This window comes from Manis javanica, chromosome 13 (assembly GCF_040802235.1).
Source record: "Manis javanica isolate MJ-LG chromosome 13, MJ_LKY, whole genome shotgun sequence".
Classification (NCBI taxonomy): Eukaryota; Metazoa; Chordata; class Mammalia; order Pholidota; family Manidae; genus Manis; species Manis javanica.
Window position 1 is genome coordinate 10,590,828 of NC_133168.1, and position 22,762 is coordinate 10,613,589.

At 37.9% G+C, this 22,762-nt stretch overlaps 2 protein-coding genes across 3 annotated transcripts in view; both read right to left on the reverse strand.

Annotated features, from left to right (window-relative positions):
• The window catches only part of FHL5 (four and a half LIM domains 5), a 42,570-nt gene extending 29,922 nt beyond the window's left edge, over positions 1-12,648 (reverse strand). The window contains exon 1 of one of the 2 annotated variants that reach the window (XM_017681401.3): positions 11,125-12,648. The gene's annotated coding sequence lies outside the window, so the exon portion shown is untranslated. Of the gene's footprint in view, positions 1-7,176; positions 7,326-11,124 lie in introns of those variants that run through there. The other variant, XM_017681400.3, reaches the window with a different exon arrangement.
• Positions 12,649-12,781: 133 nt separating this feature from the next.
• Positions 12,782-22,762, reverse strand: part of UFL1 (UFM1 specific ligase 1) — a 32,467-nt gene continuing 22,486 nt past the window's right edge. Inside the window, exons 12-19 of the mRNA XM_017681399.3 lie at positions 22,329-22,445; positions 19,298-19,415; positions 18,012-18,178; positions 17,800-17,930; positions 16,138-16,218; positions 15,739-15,824; positions 15,116-15,296; positions 12,782-14,494 (exon numbers count right to left, since the gene is read on the reverse strand). Coding sequence (XP_017536888.3) covers positions 14,276-14,494; positions 15,116-15,296; positions 15,739-15,824; positions 16,138-16,218; positions 17,800-17,930; positions 18,012-18,178; positions 19,298-19,415; positions 22,329-22,445 — 1,100 coding nt within the window. The 3' untranslated portion in view covers positions 12,782-14,275. The remainder of the gene's footprint in view (positions 14,495-15,115; positions 15,297-15,738; positions 15,825-16,137; positions 16,219-17,799; positions 17,931-18,011; positions 18,179-19,297; positions 19,416-22,328; positions 22,446-22,762) is intronic.

Sequence of the window (22,762 nt, forward strand, 5' to 3'; positions counted from 1 at the left end):
TGTTGTTTTCATAGATAGGTGGGCAAAAAACTTGTATGAAATAACTGTGGCTACAGCTGTGATTTAAAAAAAAAAAGGAAAAGATGAAACCCCTCTCCTTGTTTGTATCTGGCACTCCAGGTTTTAAGTGCTGACCAGTAATAGTATCCCGTGCATGAACAGGGACATTCATTCCAGGCCTAAGGCCAAGCTGCCACTAACTGTACAAAGTGAAGCAATTATCCTCAAAAGCAAGTACATCTTGCCTCCAACGTCCAAGGCAACCCCATTTCTGTTCATGTTTGTTCATTATAGTTATTAGTAGTTCACTGCTGAGTTAGGAAGAAAAGCCTGAAAACACATTTGGCTTTATTTTCTGTATCCTCACCTAGAAAATGAGGTGGTGATGTGCATGTGTGGTGTGTGTGTATGTGAGGTGTGTGTTTGTGGAGCTACAGAGTGTGCGTTTGTGGAGGGGCTGTTTGGGTCAGAGGTGGGATGGGGTGATGTTTCCGATATTTGTGCATGAGCCAAATGACCTTCTTCCTACCAGGGATTTAAAAAGATACCAGAGAGAACCATACCCTGTACCTTGGTGATAACACTAACATTAATCAATAATGACAAGCTATGCTCTTGACAGTTTAAAATTGGTTGGTGATGGAGGGGATGACCATTTAAACAGTTAAATGTGATGATTCTTAAAACCAGCTTTAATTTTTATCTTTTCTCAGTTTTAGAGACTTGGACAAAGTTGGTCCTCAGCGTCCATCAATGGAAAATGATTGAAACCAAAGTACTCAGAAGCCTTCGCTCAGCGGTCATGGATTGACAGCTTTGGGAATGCAATGTGTTGATCTCAGGTTGTTTATAATAATTCTGTGTATAAAGTAAAGGGAAAATCTGTTATCACTTCCTTGGAAATGGAATGTTCACAAGATTAGCTGACAAAGTGTGTTTGCAATTTTGTGTCATTTTCATTTTCACCCAAAGCATCACTCCATGTGTGCATTTTTAAGGCCTGCCAATGAGTCACACAAACGGAAGCAGAGACCTCTGCTGCCTTATTCAGGGCTGTCCCCCGTCTCTGGGATCCAACACACAAATATGTGTTGAATGCATGAAAGAAGAAAAAAGTCAGATGTCAGCACTGCGGGAGTCCCAGTTAATTAAAATGCAGCATTTTATTACATTAATACTGATAGTAAAATAGCTAAAATTTAATATTTTACTACTGATGCATGTATCTATGACAGTGATTCTTGAAAGATTTTTAGTTTAACAATTTATTTAGCATCTAATGAAAGATGTTTACTTCTTAAAAACATATTCACAGGCATGTGTTCAGAGAAGTTCTTGGAACCAGGCGTTAGAGCAGAGGTTGCCGACTACAGCTCAAGGGCCCAAATCTACCACTGCCTGCTAATGGGACCTGACATCTAAGCATAGGTTTCACATTTTCGAATGATTCAAAAAAAGAACAAAATTTTTTTGACATTGTGTGAAATTGTATGAAATTCACATTTTAGTGCCCACAAATAAAGTTTTATTGGAAGAACACAGCCATACTCTTTCATTTATGTACCTGTGGCTGATTTTGATCTACTATAACAGAGTTGAGTAATTTTGGAGCCTTAAATATTTACTATCTGGCCCTTTACATAAATCTTTTACTGACCCTTAAACTTTCAAATATATTTGGTGTTTTTTTTTAAGTTATATTTTGTTAAGAGTTTGTTAAAGTAAGCTTAAGTTTCACTAGTACTTGAAAGGACTTCTACATACTGTTGAATAGTATATAAAATTTACTAAATGACTTTAAAAATGATACTAGACATTATCATGGTGTTTGGAGAAGTATTTAATGACATGGCAAAGTGCTTCTGATTGCTTCACGTGAAACAAGAAGTTTGAATTGAATAATCAGTGCAATCTCAACAACATCAGTATTTTTAAAGAGTAGAACATAAGTTTAGAAGAAAAAAGCTCAAATGTCACATAAGCTCTAGAGTGAAGTTATGGATTTTAACATTTTTATAGTTCAGTACTTTCTAAATTGTAATATGTACATCACTTTGGAAATTAGGAAAATAAAGAAAATATTGAACAAACTTAGAGTACAGTTGTTATGAAAACTCAAAGATTACCCTCTTCTGTGTTACTACTGTAAAAATGTTCAAGAAAACAAATTAATAAGTGTATGTAATTACAAGACCAGAAATCATTCTGAAAAATGAAAATGTTACTTCATTTAGGTAACATGACAGCCTTTTAGATAGGTGTAGATGCTTTTCTTTCCCTGCATGCAAATTGTACCTATGAATCTGCTAAAGAAGTGTTGATCTTTATGTGAAGAAAAAACTTTATACAAAATCAAAGTGTCGTAAATTCTATGTTTAGAGACATTTGGTCAAAGTTCATGATAGACAACTCTGTTTCATAGGAGACTCCTGAAATGGTAATTAGCAAAATATAGAGATTCATGATATAGAGAAAACTGAACACCTTGACCAGTTTAACTCTAAATACAATACTGGTTTGGCCTACTTGATGAATGAATGTGTGAATGCATGAATGAGTTAGTTACCTATACGTATGGCTTTTTGTCAAAAAAAAGGCAATAAGTAGTTTGACACCTTGATTAGGAGTTACATGACTATCACATGTTACTTAAATTGTCTTATGAACAGTTGTAAAGAATCATTAGAGAACAGAATCAAGCTAGAAACCAGAACCTCAGAAGTCCATTTCCCCCCATCTTTAGTGTAATAATTGCAATTGACTTGAAAGTAAAACCAAAAACTGTGTTCTTAAGTAATGTAAGCCCACAAAAAGTATATTCTTAGATCAATAAATAATCTGGTACATCAAAATGATTTACCAGAAAATAAAACTTAGGATTAATTCATTTGTTAAGTCCTGCTCTGGCAGCATAAACAAGCAAAATAATACCTCAACATTTGGCTAAAAATCAAGTAAGGTGGGGTTAAGGTTCAGAATAGCAACAAAACTGTAACAGAACAACTTGAGAAAAAATAAAAATAAAAATACAGAACTATTAGAGTAATAGTAAAAGCAGTCATTTTATTCCTTCTTTAAGGTAGGGATGCAAACTAATTTGCCTGAGTTTATAAAAGACTCAAGTGGACCAGACTTCAAAGCCTTGATGCTCTTCTCCATGTTATACTTTAGCTCTTGCATTGACTTTCTAGCCTTGTTTATTTATAAATAATGAATTTAAAACTTTTCATTTCCAGCAGATTATCAATCTAATCCAGAAACAGCACTTAGAGAGAAGTTCATTCTATTGTATCCAATATTTCCCTTTTCTCAAACTAGGTATTAAAGATTTCTGTCTCCATTTCTCATTTTACAGGTCTTTGGAAAGGTGTCTATAAAATGCATTCATTCTTTTCTGACTACCTGCGACCTGCAAAGAGTGCCTGGCCCTGTTGCAAGTAATTTCACTTTAACACAGTTATTTCTCATAGCAAACTTAAGAAAAAGTATATCATCATGATTTCCACTTTATATACAAGGAATGAGAGACACAGGGGCTCAGTGACTCCCTCAGGTCCCAGAACTACTGAGTGACACAAGTTGAGCTCCAACCCATCTGGGATGAAAGTATGGTGCATGCGCCATTATTAGCAGCCTCATCCAGGAACTTGAGAGAAATGCAAAAACGCAGACACCAACCCAGGTGCAGAATCAGAATCTACATTTTAGCAAAGACCCAGAAGTGGTTCCTGAGTCCACTGACTTGAGGAGATCTGTAATCCACTATAATGCTTCTATCTAACCCTGAGAAGAAATCTGGGCATTATCCCAATGCCAGTAGAGAATCAAGGAAAAGTTTGAAATCAGAGGCAGGCAAAATCAAATTTGTTTCTAGAGCAAGTGTTTTAGGTGAGTCACTCTGGCTTCATGTGGACGGTGCAGTAGAAGAGGGCAGGTCTGGAGGCAGGGAGACCAGTGAGGAGGCTACTGTGAACCAAGGAAGAGATGACAGCCTGCAGTAGGGAGGTGGTGCTGACAGAGGAGAGAAGTAGGTGGAGGTACAAGATAGCACAGACAGGACTTGGAGACTCTTTGAACACATGAATGAAGAGGAGTTAGTTCATTGAGCTTGAGCAACGGGTTACATCACGGTGTCAGCTGCTATACAGGAGCAAACTTGAGGGAAGTAGGGTGGCAGGTAGGAGAGGGAACTGATGAATTTACTTGTAGATTACAATGAGATTTGAGAGGACTTTGGGACAACCAAGTGGCACTGTTCAGTTAGGGCCATAGAGTTGGGCCAGGGAAAATACATAAATTACTTGAACATTTTGGAGGGGGTCTTAGGGCCAATTCTATGTAAAAATATTTACCTGGCTTGCCTGATATCCTTCCCTACTCACTGGGGTCCAAGCCTGCTCTGGGCAGTCCTGTGTCCAACAAACAATGGGACATACAGGTTTATAGCTCAGAAAAGTTATCTTAGCTAGAGACACAGATTTTGAATTTGTAAGCAGATAGAATAGATGATAACTGAAGCCATGAAATTGCCCAGAAAGAGGAGTTCAAGATATAGGGGAGAGGAAGAGAAATCTGGGAAGAGTGGTCTTCGAAGTGGGAGGAAATGAGTTTGATCTGCAAGGTTTGGGAGGGTGTTTCAAGATGGGGAAAGCGGAGAGTAGATGGAGAGTGAGAAATGTGCGCTGGTTTTAGTAACACGCTAGTGACTGATAACCTCAGTGAGAGCTGGGGAGCCCTGAGGGCAAGCGCCAGACCACACTGGGGTGCCAAGTGGGGGCTGAGATGGTGGGTATGCTTAGCAGAGTGCAGACAGCTTTGCAGAGACTCCTCTAGGACGCTGAGGAACAAGGGTAACTGGGGGAACAGAGCAAGGTAAGAGAAGCCTTGCAGGATGAGACATTTGATCCCGCTTAAATGGTGGTGGAGGAGCCAATCAAGAGGGGAAGATTGAAGGCTGGGATCCCTGACGCAGAGGCCGCCAGGGCACTAGCTTAGAGCTTCTCTGTATGTTCCAGTGCACCGTTGGGGTGCCGGGGATTCCCGAGGACAGCCAGAGAAACAGGAGGACTCGCTGTAACTGCGTCTTCCACATTCTGGAGCCTCCTGAGGCTTGACCACACCACCCTTCCATTCTAAACCCTGATGTCCCCAGACAGGACTGTCCTGCTACTTAACTCTCTTTCATTTCCATGATACGCTGCCCAGAACAAGCAGCCCAGAACAAATGAACTAAACACCTGCTTTGAAAATTCACCCTTAAACTTCATCTTCAGCTAATACATTACCTGCCCTTAGGTGAGGGTGGCGTACAGAGACATTGTAGGTATATTTGCACCCTGTGCTTTTGAAATTCTCGGGGAACCCACTGGCCCCAGTGTGTGTGTGGAGCTGAGGTCCACAGCTTCCTGGAGAATAGTGGTTCATAATCAGGACCCCAGATGACACTGAAGGACAGATTTCAGGAGTCTGCCAGCCCCAGAAATGTCACTGAATAATTGATTTGCAGGGGGCTTTTTTCCTGAGAAGAAGGTCTATTGGTTCTACCAGATTCTTAAGGGGATCTGGGATCCCAAAGTGGTCTGATGTGGAGATAGATAAATGCGCAAGCTGATCATTTTGGAAGGACTGGACGTGTTGTGGCAGGAAGGTCCTTATTTTGCTCCACTTCCTAGTCCCCTTCCAGGATACCCAAAGGAAACTAATAAAAATAATAACAACCAGGAGGAAAAGCACAATTACAAGAAATGGAAATGCAAGTTTAACTGACATCTGACTCAGAACTTCCCTTGTGAAGTCATGTATTTGGTTTTCAATTCTATAGAGATCATGCTTCCTAGATCGAAAACATAAAAACGAATCAAATCTTCTCCAGTGTGTTCTAGATAAACATTTACCTCCTTCAGTATTACAGTAGAAAGTTACTAGGTTAGCCTAAGAAATCCAAATTAATGCAACCTCACTCAAAATGTTGTTGGCAAGTATGATAAAGATAAGAGGTAAACTTGTCAGGGAGGTGATGTTACATTAACACAGATTTGCTCTCTTGTCTAGATAGACTAGTCCCAGAATTGGCAGCTAATAACAACATGTGGGAATAAATAGAATAAGTGTAGAAAACAGACATCAGAGTTTATCTTTCCTACCAAGCAATTTGGATTATGGCTCTGGGCATATATCATAACAAATATGTTAAGGAATATCTTGTATAATACATATGTTTGCAATATTTGTGCTATATTTTAATCCATTTACTTTGCTAATAAAAGTGCTGGAATTTATACATGATGGTGGTGGATGTGAAATGACAGCTAAAATGACTTGAGGGAATTTCTTGCATTTTGTTTTTAAGACTCACACATTTTATTAATGATTCTTTTTGGTTCCCACATTTCTGAAACCCAGATTGACAGCTGGCGAGTTGCATTTGGTTTTCAAATGGTTGACAGACACCAGTGAGGGTCTGACTGAAACAGTTTTGAAGAAAGCATGAACACGTATGCGATGCGTGCTTTTGTGTAAGTAATGCTAGTTTAGTTTCAAGCAGTGCTTTAGGTTCACGTAGCGTATTTTGTCTGTGTGAGCCAGACACACAGAGAACTTAACACAATCTTAGAAAACCTAAGATCAGGAATTCTTTTTATGTCTATTTTGGAAAAGAAGGCAGATTTTTTTTTTTTCTAAAAAAGAGCAGGAATTTCACCAACTCACTTAAAGTCTGTAAATGACTTCAAATTGTGCTCTGGATATATGAAGTCAACTATAAAATCCCCTCTGTGGTACAGTTAATCATTCAAATAAATTAAGCCAAATAAGACCCCAGCATCCCACTTTCCTTGTTTATGATCACAAAGTTCTGCCCCTGTGTATAAAGACCATTTTCAGAACTCAGGGGCTAACTCCAGGGTTACATGGCTATTATTATGTTGTCTCCACAAGCATATATCATCAAAATGAAAAACCTGAAGAGCTAAGACTATAAAATTTGTTCACTGTTGGCTCAAATAGCTTTAAAAAATGTTTCTAAGAAACTTCAAGATACATACTTACTTGTCAAGGGCAAGTTTTCTCTTAAGCAGTCCACTGGAGTTTATAAGAATCTCTTATACTTAAGCGAAATTAAGAAGCCAAAATACCACATAAAAAAGACAAAGGAAACATTAAAAAAACAAAACTTACTTTTTCTTAAAGTTGCTTCTTCCTGTGATTTAAACAGTTAAGAAAGGAGAATATATGATTCCTTCCCCTCCAACACATTCATATGTGAACTCCAAAGAGAACAGCGTGGGCCCCCAGCTGTCTGACAGCCCCGCCCAACGGCAGCTCTCTCAGCTTCGCGGGAGAAGAAAGGAGGGAGAGTGGGTTTCCTCCAGGCCTTGTGGCATGCGCGTAGCTGACTCCGCTGGGCTGGGAAAGCACTCCTTGTCAATTTTTACTTAAAATTATGAATAACGTATTCTTTGCCCTACTTCCTTAAAGGGAAATCCTGCCTTAGGATTAGTACTTGAAGTATTTGGAAAAGCTGCAAAAAGTTTACCGTACAAAGTGCACGTACAGACGCTCACACACACACTTCAGAGGTGTCCAGCGCCCAGGTGGAATTAAGGGCCTGTTCTAAAACACTCAGAAAGATGATATATTTTCTCTTTTCTTGGTTAATCTAGGTTTTTGGTTTATTTTATTTTGTTTTCTGGTGACTATCAGAACTCTTTTAGGTAAGAAATGGCCGAACTACGGAGCTTTTTTGTTGTGTTGTCTGGAAAGAAATGAGACCCCATGTTCTCAGCTGCAGGATTTTTGGCAGCTTGAGAGATGAACCCTGGATTGTGGCCTTTGCCACAGCTTTTCAGGGAAATTCAGGAGGCTTGAGCCTTGGATTTGATGAGAATAATAACTCAAGGTGGTTACCTGTTTCCTCTGCCTGCCTGTGGACTTAGGAAATGATTGTTATGTCATGTCTGTAGCTATGTGACTTCATTTAAGCATTGCAGGTCTTTTGACAATCTCCAATTCAAAACATGAAAAGTGGCTAGAGATTTTAAGAGTTGGATCTGAAGAAGTATTTGAATACTGAGTTAATCCACAACAGGAATTCTCAGTAGGTTAAAGTGATTCATAATGTGAGTGACATTTACTTCTAGAGTCTCCATTTGAGGACATCTCTCTCTTTGGTCTGTAAGGTGGTGTGAGAGAAGGAATGCTCTGCCAACAACTCCATTCATTCCCAGACCAAAGTTGAACTGTTATTGTTCTTAGTGCTAAAGGAATGACATATTAATATTTTCTGAGGTCAAACTCAGGTATATACAATCAAAAACTGGAGCCAGGGATATGCAAAGACAATCAACTCAGCGCTTTGTTATTCAGTTGACTTTGATGACGAAGATATGAAAATGAAAACGTGATTAGCAGAAACAAATTGATTCAGTGGAAGGACACAAGTTCATTCAATGAGCAATAGACTTTAATCCTCGTGACACCACTGCTAGACAGGCATTGTTTTTCTCTTTTCATAGGCGAGGAAGTGGAATCCTGGAGAGAATAAATTGCGTGCGCTTCCATCTAGCTATGGGTCACCCTCTCTGTTTATACCCATGCTTCCTGAGAGGGTGACTGCATTCACTGATCCCTACTCCCTCAGACTATTGCGATCCGTCTTCCACTTGAATCACTCCACCAAAAAGCTTCACTAAGCTCATCAAAGATCTTAATTAGCACCCCAAAGCGCACTTTCTTTAATCTTACCTGAAATTTCTCACCTCTGGCTATGTCTAGTTCTTTTCTTTTTTTTTTTTGAAATTCTCTTCCCTCAGTTACAGTAAATAACACGCTAATTTCTTCCTTGCTCTGAACGTCTGTTTTGTCTTCATTTATTCACCTCACCCTTCCCTGCAGCTTCATCCTCAGTTCAAAATGCTCCTCTGTGCACTCTCCACGGGGCTTATGAAGACAACACTTAGGCCTCCCAAACCTCTTCTCTCAACTGTCATCAGTCTCTCAGGTTCCAGACACATATCCTGTGGTCTGCTGGTCATCTTTGTCTTGAGGTTCCCAGTCATCTTCAATTCAACAGTCCCAGATAAACCTTCTGGTCTTCTCCCCACCCCTAACCTGCTAGTCCGCTGTGTTTCCTGTCTCAGGGCATGGCACTGGCGTCCAACTGGTCATCTCAGACCCCTCCCTTTCCTCACTTATTCTCCAGCATTCCCAGCATTTATCCCCATCCCCGACTTCAGCTGGTGCTGCTTTGTTATCTCTCTCTCAAATTTGTTTTCCTCTCTGGATTCTGAGTCTCACATTCTCACTTGGATTATTTTATCAGTCGTACAATACTTGGCCCCCGCCTCAGTTGGCTCCCTCTCGATTATCTCTCTACACCGCTGTGCAGCGATATATATTTTAAAATGTTTATTGAATTATAAAATGCAGTTGACCCTGAAACAGCATTTGAATGGCACAGGTCCACTGCCATGTGAATTTTTTTTCAACAACTATAGTGGAAAATTTTTTGGAGATTTGCAATTTGAAAAACCATTTTCTTTTCTCTAGCTTAGTTTATTGTAAGAAGGCAGAATATAATACATATACAAAATATGTGTTAATTGTTTATGCTACTGGGAAGGCCCTGGCCAACAGTAGGCTTTTAGTTAAGTTTTGGGAGAGTCAAAAGTTATACATTGATTTTCCACTATCCGGGGGTCAATTTCCCTAATGCCTGATACATGCTTCCTGCAGAAAATCTGTTAATAAGAATTGAAAAAGTATATTGTAACATCTTTGTATGGCAACAGATGGTAACTACATTATGGTGGGCATTCAATAATATATATAACTGATGAATCACTAAGTTGTTCATCTGAAACCAATATTGTATATAAAGTATATTTCAATAAAAAAAATTGAAAAGAATATAATTTAAAATGACTTGCAACCCAGGGGACAGCCACAGCCCAAATCTTCACCTAAATCCCTTTAGAATATTATGTATGCAGGCACATAACTACAATAAAATGTTTATGGAAATATTTTAGGCAAATGTTTATATAATTCTAGTTAGACAATAAATTTAATTAGAAAATGAAGCCCACATCATATAAAATTCTGTATCTTTTTTTTACTTAATATACTGTGAATAATTTTGTTGAAATTTTGTGAAGTCAAGTATGTTGAAAGTGACTGTGAATAATGGCTGCAACTTAATGAAATATACTATGGAATAGGGTTCCTTTCTCGTTTTCTTTCACATCAAAGCTCATCCTGAGCATTTATAAAGTACGAATCACAGAGACTTAGATTTAGGTATGAAAGAGAGAAGCAGAAAAATATAGAGCACTTACTTTAAGTTCACTTACATTTATTAGATACTATTTAAACAACTGAACATTGTATATTAACCCTGAGTTATGCCTTCAAGCAATTATCCAACCCATAAGTCTACACAATAAACTTGAGGCTACCTTTTAAGTCAGTAAAGACAAGCTCAGTATGCAAACAATTCGCTAAATTATTTTTTCTTCTTTTCATTGAATAACAAGAAATATAAAAGGAAACCTTTGGGACATTTGTCTGTACTCATGACTAGTCAAAAAAATGTGTTTCTTTGGTAGACAAGCATCTGAATAAACAAAAATACTTCAAAGCCAGGAAGATTGTCTTTCTATGCAAGACATGCTGTTCCTGTTCCTTTTCTAGCAGAGGCTGGGAAAAAGACTTGTGCACATTTTTAAGTCCACATACCTCAGAAACGGGAAATACTGATTTCACAAATAATACATGTATTTTAAAGGATTTCGGTGAATTGTCCAACTGCCTTTCAGAATGGATGATCTTTCCAAAAGGCAAATCTTAATCACCTATTTCCTGGACAGTCTTTCAAAGGCTCCCCTTGTTTTTAGCATAATGGTTAAACTAAACTTTTTATCTTAGTGTGTACGGCGTTTCAGCATCTCCCTCTCCTCTCTCCAGCTTCAGCTTACCCTACTTGCCCGGACCACTTTTACTTCTCAGTTTGGGGTTCCCCAAATGTTTCATTATTTCATACTAGCTTTATGTCTTAGTACTTTTGAGTCTCCTCTCTGCCCAGAAATGCCTGCCACTCCTTCCCTATTTTCACGGAGCTAGTCCTACCTTTCTCTTGGGACTCAGTTCAGGTCAGCCTGTTCAATTCCTTTCCCCGCTGTGCAAGTCTGACTTCCACTTCTCCGCAGCATCCTCTTCTTGTTTCAAAACACTATATTGAACAAAATTATTGACTTTTTGCCACCTCTTTGGAAACAAGGCATATTTTTTAACACTTATTCTTGCATTCCTAGTACTTGGCTGCCATACAGGATCCAGGAGATTGGTGATCCAAGGGTTTAAGTTCACCACGTCCGTCCTTTCCTCTACTACACACCGTGACCCCCTCCCTCCTGCTGACACGCACATCCTGTGTAAGTCTTACTACTGGTCACTGGAGAGAAGGAGAGTCCTGTAAGCAGAGGCAAGCCTGGTTAAACAAACAATAAACACAACACTGGGAACTTACATAATTTATTACAGCAGTTTAAAGTAGTTATTGCTTCTTTGTGATGTAAGTGGAATAAACACTGTTTCTGAAAGTCTGGAAGGGTTTTTTTCTTAGATGGCTCGGAAGAAGTGTCTCCTGGGATCTGTTTATTCCTTTATTTGCTTAGCGTGGCCTTCAAGGCAGAGCAGCTGGTGTGACTTTGTAGGTCATTTGAATAGCCACTTTAATAGTGCCCCCAAATTTCTGTGGAAAATGTACATCCCAGAGCGGTTTATACATGTTTTAGTTCATCTCCCAAATACACTGGGGAAAAGGCTTCTTTGGCATGAAATACTGCAGCCCTTCCACTTCCTCCTCCCCTCCCCAACTCCCAAAGTTAATTCTTGATAGAGAAACAATCCCTCCTGGCCCTGGGTTGAGTAACATTTCTAAGGAAGGAAGGAATTGTTCCCTTTCCATCCAGGGGCTGCACTATACTTCAGATCGCTATGGCACTTTGCACCCTTGGTGCTTTGATGATTAAAATACATTCTCTAGAAAGTTCAGGATGTTTCTACAACCAGGTTAAGCAACTTCTACATACATTGTTCTAACTTAGCATCAGGGATTTTCTGAAAATACACTGTGATTTTGGTAAGATAATGGTGCTCTTCTCTGAATCTTTGACAGCCAGCAGTGGGTTTTCCCTGCTCTTCAAAACCACATGGAACGGAGATGGAACGCCTGAACCCGAATAGCCGAGGACGTGATCCAAGTATCTCTACCTTACCTGCAGTGGGAAGAAGTAGCAGATATAAGAATATAGCTGCGCATTTGCCGAAACCTAGCTAACTGCGAATGATCTTCGGAGAGGAAACGGATCACGAATGGCAATCCTTCTAGGAATGAAAGCCACTAAGGACTATGCTACTATTTCTGTGTAAGAAAATATAATAAAATACTTTAAAAATGTTCAGAATAAGAATTAAGAAATCTAAATACATTATATATAATATATGCATAGATTAATCCTTGTAGCAATTAAAATAATGGAAGCTCTAAAGTACCATAAAATAGAAATAATAGGCAACTTTATTTTAAATAACATTCTTAAATCTTCCCATTAAGATCATAGTAAAGATTTAACAATTCTTATTTTATTAATGAAATTAGATCTTTACATACAAAATGAACTCCGTAATTTTATTTACAAAAACAATGCGACTTATACACTGTGGAAAAATAAGAACCATTTTGATAAATGAAAAAATTAAATGCGAACAAAATAAGACAGAATAGCTTTCTTTTTATTAGTGTTGCTTTATTTTTATTTTCACATATTAAGAAAGAATGATTTTATTTGCTTTACTATCTATAATCTAGTTTTATACAAATGTGGATTACCTTGATATCTGCTGAGCCATAAATGATAAGGTCCTTAAACAAAGACAGAATAAAAATACAAGCTTGGGTGTTCAATATTTTGGAAGCTGAATAAACAAATAAAACTAACTGGACTTTGTGGTCACAGAGGATTTGTCATTTTTCTTCTTTTGCCCATACGGAAGTAAACTAATAGAAAATTACCCATGGAAAAACATTTTTTAATTTGTTATATTCCTACCAACTTTAATAATAATGCTTAGTTAGCAACACTTTGTCTAGAATTAATACTTTGTCCATAATTAGAGGTAGACTGATCTTTGTATTCAAACATTTGAAAACAGAGAGTTTTAAATGCCATATAAGGAATTATATAAAATAGTATTTTTTTAATATCTGAAATTTAATTTACTTATATTCAAAATAAATCACTTTTTGATATATAATAAATTGTTGCTTAAACCCCATTGGTTGAAATGATTACTCCAAGGACTATTTTAGTTTTAAGTACTAATCATCTTTAGAAAACAAGAATACCTATCTTTTTTCTTGAGTTTCTATTGTTGAAAAAATAAAAAACAGTTCAATGACTTACATGCACTTATAGATTCCCTTACAACAAAGAACTAGGTGCTAAAGTGACTATAGACATAAAAAGTGAAATTTAGAAATGCATACTGTGTTCAAGAAAAATATTTGTATTAAATTTTTTACTTATTTTAATGACAAATGCAACTTAATGTCTTTGAAGTAAATTTCATTTGTCCTCTCACTCTTGCTAGCATCTGGGTCGAGAAGAGCAGTGCTTGGGTCCCCATGGCATTCTTTTGTACGTGTACAGGCCTCCCTGAAGCCCTGAACCATAAAAAGTTTCCATTCCTGTGGGGGAGATGGGAGGCCCCCTAACTGCCAGAAATGAGAGCAAGGGCTTAGTAATAAAATATTTTGCAAATCTCTGTATTTTAGGTTTGAAGTCTTCTCTTATTAATTGTAAGATAAAGTAAATGATTTTCATTACCAAAAGGGTATTATTTTTTTAAAAAACATGACATTTTAAGTTCCTGCCTAATGATGTCACCAGAAATCTAATAATATATGGTTCCTTTCCTAGAGATGAAAGATACCAGAAAACTTACTTTTTGGTCAGCATCTAGAAAGAAAACAAACCTAAAATGTATAATTTTTAGAATTATAATGTGAAAAGGAATCTTCCACGGTGAACCTAATTTACAAAAATTCATGTTTTTATAATATTTACATGAGTACATTTCTATTTTAACTGACCTGTGTGTTGAAGAGGGCTATTAGGGGGGATCAGGGATTGTAAAATGAGCAGTTTTTTGTTAACCATTCACCTTTAACTTTGGGGAAAAGTGTTTACTAGATGACAAAAGTAAATTAAGATCATTACTCTTCTGTCACAGATGATTTCCTAGATTTGAGAACAAGGTCTTTAATGGATGAAGAAAGTTCCTGAAGCTCTTTACGAGTAGCATTGGTGATATCTTCTTGTTCTTTGTCTAACTCCTCACTTAGGGGATCATCTCCCTGCCCAGTCTTCTTATTTTGATTAACTAAATGCTTTACAACCAAACCTTGATATTTTACCAAAAGAGTATGCTGATCCTGTGAAATGGGAAAGGAGAAGAGAAGTTAATGAACATGATTTAATTTTTTGTGGACAAAGCATCTGTTCAACGAGTACACACTGAAGGTCCTCATCTTTACGTATCCCTGGTCATGTAGTAGAGAGCTGAATCTAGCCAGGTCCTTGCTGTCAAGGAGATTACAGTTCAAGAGGCGATGAAACATGAATACAGGGCACTTTGATGTAAGTTAACTTAACTAGGTTCTATCACCAAAGATACTGTCAAAGTGACATGGAAATTCAAAGAAGCCAAACTACTTTTAGCTGAGGAGTTTCTCAGAAAAATTTATACAAGATGGGACTTTTTGAGTTGTTCCCTGAAGGACAGGTTAAAATGAAAGACTGGATGTTATATCTTTTCTAAGTGCTTAATATCCAAATTCAGAATATTCTTTACCAGGGATCCTATGGGATCCTTTAAGATTCTTAAGTATGCTGAACTTAAAAAATCAATCTCTTAATTCACTGTTATCATTATTGGAGGCAGGATGATGTTAGTATATTCTGTGACTTATGTTCACAATGATTCACATCTATCTAATCAAAACATTCAGAATCTAAAAGCTTTAAAAGTTTCAAGCACATTGAAAATATAATACCTCTGGAATTTTACTATTAAGGAAAGCAATGATCTGTGGGACACATCTTCCGGGTGCGTGGAGCATGCTGTGGGTTGAGAACTGAAACAGCAGGACCGATGTGAGGTGCAGGGTAAGGGCAGGGTCTTCTGTGACTTTGAGCTGCTCAGCCAGTGCCTGTCGATGCTGGAACAGTATCTGCCTAAACAAGAACAGAGTCACACAAACACACTGTCATATTGAACAAGTTCTCATGAATTTCAGCTCTTGCCTTCTGTCATCATTTTTAGATGGATCCATAGACATTTTAAAGGACCTGTTAAATATGGGATACAGACACACATAATATTAAATGGCCTGGATAAGCTAAGACACTAGAAAATAATAGCAAAAACAATGTAACAGCATCCTCGAAGTATGCTTTTTGTTTTGAGTTATTTGGGATCAAATACAAGTGCACTGATTTAAATAAGGTTTCCTACAAGATCTCAAAGCTAATAAATAAGACTGCATATGCTTGAAGTCTGCAGCTATTTAGATACAACAGTTCTCCATGCAAGGTTCAGATAGTCAAATTCCAATTTCCAAAACGAAATATCACACATCTAGGAATTTATTAATAATACATGTTAATGCAATGTTACCTTTCCCTTTTCTTATCTCCTCTTTTCACCATAATATCACAAGCTTCTGCTGCAGAATCCAGACAAGAAAGGAAGTCTTCTACACTCTGAAAAGGTATTTAATACTGTGACTTACTACTGTAATTAGGTTGGCTAAAGAAATACAGCCATTTGGTACTGTTCCATAATTTTACACTCTAAATATAACTTTTAAAAATGTCATTTTGCCATTAAATTTGAAATTGTGATTTAGGTCTAAAGAAGGTAAAACACCCCAGCATGGTCTCCCCATTCAGCTCCCAAAGAGGTATCTGAATGCAGAAGACTAGTTTCAGATAGTGTACAATTATTCTAATAAAAGTATCCTCAAAGATCACAAATTCTAGCTCTCAAATCTAAACAGAATCAAACTTTCCTTACCTTTTCATTCAGAGAGCTATGGAGTTTTGTGAGGGCTACTTTAGTTTCTTCTGGTAATTTACTTAAAATTTTTTTTCTTACCTATGGGGGAAAAAAAATTCTTTTGGGATTGTGCCTTTGACATTTGGTGGATATAAGATCAAACAAAACAAAAACAGAAAAAACACATGTTTTGCTTTAACAGAATGCTGAGTGGAGTTTATCTTGTTCTTGCATTTTAGGTTTCAAATCAGGGATAATAATACACTAAAAACCTTCTAAAACCAGAATGCTGGCCAATAGGCTCCAGCTGTATAAGAGGAAGATGAGAGGATGAGAGAGAAAGGGAGAGACAGAGACAGAGACAGAGTGGCGGGGGGAGAGAGTGCATGTCAGAGCAAGAACGGCAGGGGTGAGCGCAACACTCAAGTGTGGGGAAAAGAGACTGGGGTCAGAGGTCACCCCCTGTTCCCCCTGACCCGGTGAGGGAGGCCCTACTCACAGAGCCCAAGGATGCCTCTAAGCCCGGGGACGGGCTCTGCGGACGGGTGCTCGTGGTGCTATCTGGCGTGTGGAACCTTTCCAGCACCTCTCTCCACACAGACATGACTCGTGAGGTTTGATGCACTCTTGACCAGAGTCTGAGGGCTCCTTCTAGTGCGAAATCTCTAGAGGAGGCCTACTGGGATGGCGTGGCCAGTAGGCCCTGAAGGTCACAGTGTGTCTTAGAAGCCTTAGGCGACCACACCAATCCTTCTGTGGCCCTTGAAAGGCATGGGACAGGATCCCCTGTATTTCCCACTGCAGAGGCTGGTGCAGGGTGGGATGCATGGAGCTGTCCAGGCAGCTGGGGAGTGTCTGCCAAGCTGAGGAAGGAAAGAGGAACAGCACCCTGCTGGGGTAGGACGGAGAGAGAAATGTCCTCTGTTTGGAGATTGAGGGGGAGGAGGGCCTTGCTACGGGAGGGAGTCACATGGTGCTGAAATATCCCCCCAGACTGCCACCCATGTGGGAATAGCTGCATCACAAGGGGCCATAGGCGTTACACTGATTTGGTTTGGCCTAAATCAAAGCTAGTGATATAGACACACATGAGGGCACTTTGCCTCCTTCATTTTTTAAAAATCTCCAACTTCAAGTGGCTCTAGAAGGATGAGGGAGAGGAGGAGGTGCAGGTGGAGTCCTAGGGACAGACCACACCTTTGCTCCTCTAGGCAACCTGGAGCAATAGCTCTATGTTACACTGCAAGGGAAGGGACGAGTTTTGAATTCAGTTCGAGATTAGAATTTTTAAACATGAACTAGAATGAGTCTGAATATTGAAATGAGATGGTGTTACTGAAGGCTGTGACTGCAAAGCTATGGTATCTGGCAGAACGTTGTTGAGAGACTGGCAACTCAGCAGAAAAAAGGAACCTGATACAATGATACTTAGGAAAAAATAAAACTTGATTCCAAAGTAATCGAGCATCGTTTAACAGTCTGGTTATATTACCAATCCTGCTAGCAGCTATATACATGCACACTGTACGAAACCTGAACTAAAAATCTTACAGGTGTTTTTCTGAAAACACTTTCCTATATTTTATTGTCCTTTTAGCCTCTTTCAGATGCGAGAAACTAAAACATGAGCACATTTCAAAACAAAACACACCAAGAATGGCAAGAAAACCACTCACGTACTTCACTTGTAATGGTTGCAGGATCATCCGCTGCCATCATTAAGTCTGAAGCTAAGAAGTTGAAAATGAGGTTGGTGATATCAGTACACACTGTCTTCAGCAAGTGTTTGGTAAGAGCGACCTGTGTATCATCTGGAAAAAGAAAATGGTCTTCTTAAGATGGATATCCAAGAACAATTATGGAAATTGACATAAAAATAGTGTCAAGTATACCTGTAAAGAACTTTATCCCTTTTTCAAATAACCGAATATTGTTGTATAGGTTTGAAACCTCTTCTTGCAAGTCCTTGATTGTGCGCTTTCTGCCGGTTCCAGAGGCAGAAGAGGTTGAAGACATGAATACGGAACGAACCACCTCAAGGTAAGTTTTATTAAGAGGTCTGTGGACAAGATAAATATATTTAGTTTATTAAAATGTACTAACCTTATGTAGATTAGAAATTTTGCTTCTATGGAAACTAGGCTTAAGAAAAGCTTTTTTTTTTAACAGATTAATTGGGAGAAGAGTTCACAAGAATTTGTCATCTAATTGCAGGAATTATAACTTAAATGCCTTACTTTTCTCAGTTCTAAAGTACTCATAGTTACTGCACTAAAGGATAACAACAACAGAACCTTTAATTCAAAGCAGCTTTTTAAGATTAATTTGTAGAATAGACCAAAAATCTGTTCCCCTTCCTTTGGAATAATAAATTCTCAGTTTCTGAAGTATTATAAAAGATAATGTATTTAAACAAACCTCTGTATGGTCAACAACCCAGAACAGATTATTTTAAAAAGTAACGGCAAATGATTAGTAGGAATTATTTTATCTTGTTACATATGAAAAACAGGATTATGTAATATATTCATGCACAATACATACACACTTACATTTTTAAAAACTCTCACTACAAGAGCTATATTTCTAAACTTAATAACTCAGATGCCCTGGGCTCCTGGATTGCATTTATAGAAGTTTGCCCACTGGGACTAACTTGAAGGGAGATCATGTTGGTGAGAGTCACATTATACACAATTTCTTTTACTTCTGTATAAAAACGGATTTAGCCTGGCTCATTTACAAGGTGCTGCCTCATTTCATTCTCTCTGAGGGCAGTGTGCTATGCCTCCCTGAAAGTGTACAGTTTACTCTCTGTCAGGTCCAGACAGAAAATGAACTCTTCCTTTTAGATGTTAACCATCCACACTCTGGAAGAGGCCGGCCAGTGATCAGGGCAGGTGTCTTTCTCCCAGCGAGCACCGGGAGGTCAGTGAACAAAGACGCCTCCACATTTTTGCCTTTTATTTCTCATACTGCTTCGCCTGAAGCACGTAAATGTTTGTTGAATGGACCTGCCTCTGAATGTAAATGAAACCTGGAATTTGGTAACCAGATTAAATTCTAAGCTTTGAAAAGAAAATACCTAAGATACATATTTTCTATGATCTTGGTTAAATTTTACTTAATAACATTGAATTTCTATCATAAAATAGAAAAAATGCATTTTAATACTTGCTTTATTAAGTACTCGGCAAGTTCAGAAATAAACTCCTCAGGGGCATCTTGCACATGTTTTCTTAAAAAATCTTCAATCTCATCCTGGAACATAAAAGTGATCTCTGGCTTCTTCTTTACTATAACAGAAATGAGCAATGGGAAAAAAAAAACAAATAAGCAACTGAAAGTAAATAAGGTTCCATTAACATATTTAGTAAGATGGTAACTTAATTGATTTGCCTATCATAAAGATTTTGATATTGACTTTTATGTTACCAAAATTACCACTGTTGAATAGAAATAACTAATGAAAAAAATTTTAGAAATAGAGCGAGTAATAATTTTCTGATTTTATTTAATGACTGTTTTCTATAGTCAATCAGAAAAGAATAAAAGATGATTTTCCACCTCATCTAACTTGGATGGTGTAAACAGATCCAAATCAAAACAGTCAAGTGGATGGAAACAAATCTTTTAGGTAAGGACAATTCTCTTTGTTAAATAATGGACACTGAGCAGAATATCTTTCTTTATAAAAATGAGTATTTACTAAAAATCAAACCATACTTAAAATTTACATAAGATCTTCAGGAAGTCTTTATAATCATGTGAGCTACAACTTCAGCAGACTAAGCTAAAAATTATTGTTTTGGAAAGTCAGAGATTTAAAAAAGCCCTTAATTTTATACCCATAATTAATTAAATTTTGCTCTCACAAAAGTAATTCTGTACCCATGAAAATCTGTATGCAGCTACTGTAATGAAAATAATTCTTAATTGTGGAAATGTCATGCCAACTGACTAACCTGGAAAAATATAGGTTACAGATAAAGAAAGCTAACAGTATTTCCATTCTTAATTATAAAAGTATAAAAGTGATTATTTACAGCTAAATTAGGTTACTGACTCTAAAACTGAAACTTTAGAAATAAAAATTAAACAGTTCAAAAATCAACTTTCACTATGCATCAAGATCTAAGTAGTTGAGATGACCGTTTTAGAATAGACAAGTTCTATCCTTACTTTTAAGATCTGCTATCCATTCCTGATCTTTCACACCAAATAGCTTGATTTTTTTAGTTCCTGCATTCATTTTCCAAGTTACTAAATTGTATTTCCTTTTAGCAATCTTTCACACTGAGTAGATTCTGCATTTTAGCTGAGAATCTAATTACATCCACCACTTCAGAGATTACAACACAGCCCTTTGTCAGAAGCACTGAAATTACATTACATTTTTTTTTTTAGGTAGAATGGTTTTACTACTTTTAGAACCCCTTTCCATAATCTGTGCACAAAAGGAGTATCACATGCCTCATTTAACAATTCCTTTAGGCTACAGATATTTAAAGAAGTATTTTTGTTAAATGCCCCTTCACTCCCACTCCTAGTATATCTGGGGAATAGGAAAATCCATTTGTCAGTGGCAAATTAAAACCCACACAGGATAGTCTTACTAATATTTAAGATAAGGGTAGGGCAAGCAGTGTCTATGAAGGTACTTTTCCTTTGACTAATATTGTTTTACGCACAATGAGAACAATAACTATTTTTACCTATCTTAGAATACTTTTAAGACAGATCTTAATTACGCTGTTCCAGGAAGTAGTACAAGAGCCAAAGTCACGTCATTTCATACCTACATCTTCCAGCTCTAGCTCATGCACAATGAACTGTGCGGAAGAGTTAGGAAAAAAAAGCTGCATTTATCATCTCGAGTTTTTTTTTTTCTTTTTACTGGGGAAGAGAAGGTAGAGGGTATCTGTTTCAATAATTTTTAAAAACAGGAACAAAAAAATCATAATTGTATTTTGAAAAACAAAGTAAGATGTTTCTCGCTAACTTAACCATACCAAACACTACCAAGTCTAGAAAAAGTGATAAACTCAATTGTCCCTCTTAGAACCAATTAGACATTACCATAAAAATTAAACGTGTCTAAAATCAATGTTTCTTACTTATATGGCAGAAATCTACTTTTCATAGAATATTGTAACTTGTTTTGCATGGCACTGGGAGACCATAAAAATGACTGTGCAAGCTGAAACTATGCCCATTGTTCTTAATAAACAATGGAAAGACTTGCGATTTCTCTGTCACCTCTTAATCTTGGTTATAAATGTATAGGGAAATGAAAACTAAAACTAATATTTGTAAGTGAGTACACTGTCACTTAGCTCATCAGAAACACTGAGGATGAAATGTTCTCTTTCTTTGTAAAACGACTCGAGCACAGCCTGGCAGTGCTTGCCCTCCCATCCTCCCTGTGCTTTGGCGAGCTGTCACACTCCGTTTACTCTGGATCGGCTTCCAACATTTTACCCTTTGCCCTTTCAACACCGTGAACCATGCCTCTGAAGAAGTGTTTTCTGCCAACTTCATGTCCTCTAAGACACTTCCACCCTTTTCGCCACAACCACTTTCCTCATTGACGTCAGTAAGTGTGCCTTTACCACGTCTCTCTGGCTCCCCAGCTACAAGAGTCTCTTCAACAGCGGCAAGGTCAACATTCCACAGTCAGCCATTTTTTTCTAGAATCCCATTTATTCTTGATACACGTTTTATTTCCAGCGTCATCACTTGTGATTTCTTTGCTGCGCTTTCATCTTTGCTGACCAGTTCCCTTCTGATTATCTACTTCGTAAAATGGCACACGGAATCAAGAAGGCAACACAACTGCACGCTCTGTTGTGTGTGCATAAAGTGAGTAAGAGATGCACAATGATCCGTCACCGACAAACTTTTGAAGTAAGTGATGCCATTGTCATAGATCATGATGCTCATCTGCTAATTATGTGCTGATTTGCAGACCGAGGAGCGAGCAGGCACGTCTTTACTGTATGAATTGCTCACAGTCCATATACCCTGGTAACGGAAATGTGAACTTTATCGTTGGGGGACTGATGTCATTTAACTAAACCTGTATCCACGGAAACTGTGCAAAGCAAGGACTTCCTGCGTAGGCACATGTACCTAACTGCATGTATCTTAAGAAAATATGTTCAAAAAGTCGCGCGCATACAAAGGGAGAGTAAAATAAGGCTGCACACCAGTGAGAGGCGACTCCTCATCGCTCTCGTCGTCTTTTCTTCCTTTCTTCCTGGCTTTTTTGATTCTGTGCTCCCTGGCGTTGCCACCGCCTCCTCCTCTCACACTTCCACTGCCCTCTGGTGGAAAACGACATCAGTTAGGACTGCCTGACTAAGTGACCCAGGTGAGAAAACAATGGCACTGCGTGGCTGTATATAACTACTTCACAGCAGGAAAATAAAAACCAAATAATTAAACTTTCAGCTGCTTTTTAAAGTTCTAGTTTCTCTATTAAAACAAAAGCTTTGTAACTTCAAAAATTTAATAAGTAACAAAATATGAAATTTCAGCAGATCAGTCAGAAAGCCTACCTGCTCTAAATGCAGCCTCTTCCTTCTTTTCTAATGACACTTTTCTATAGCTTTGTTGGACTTTTTCTTGGCCAAAAACATGT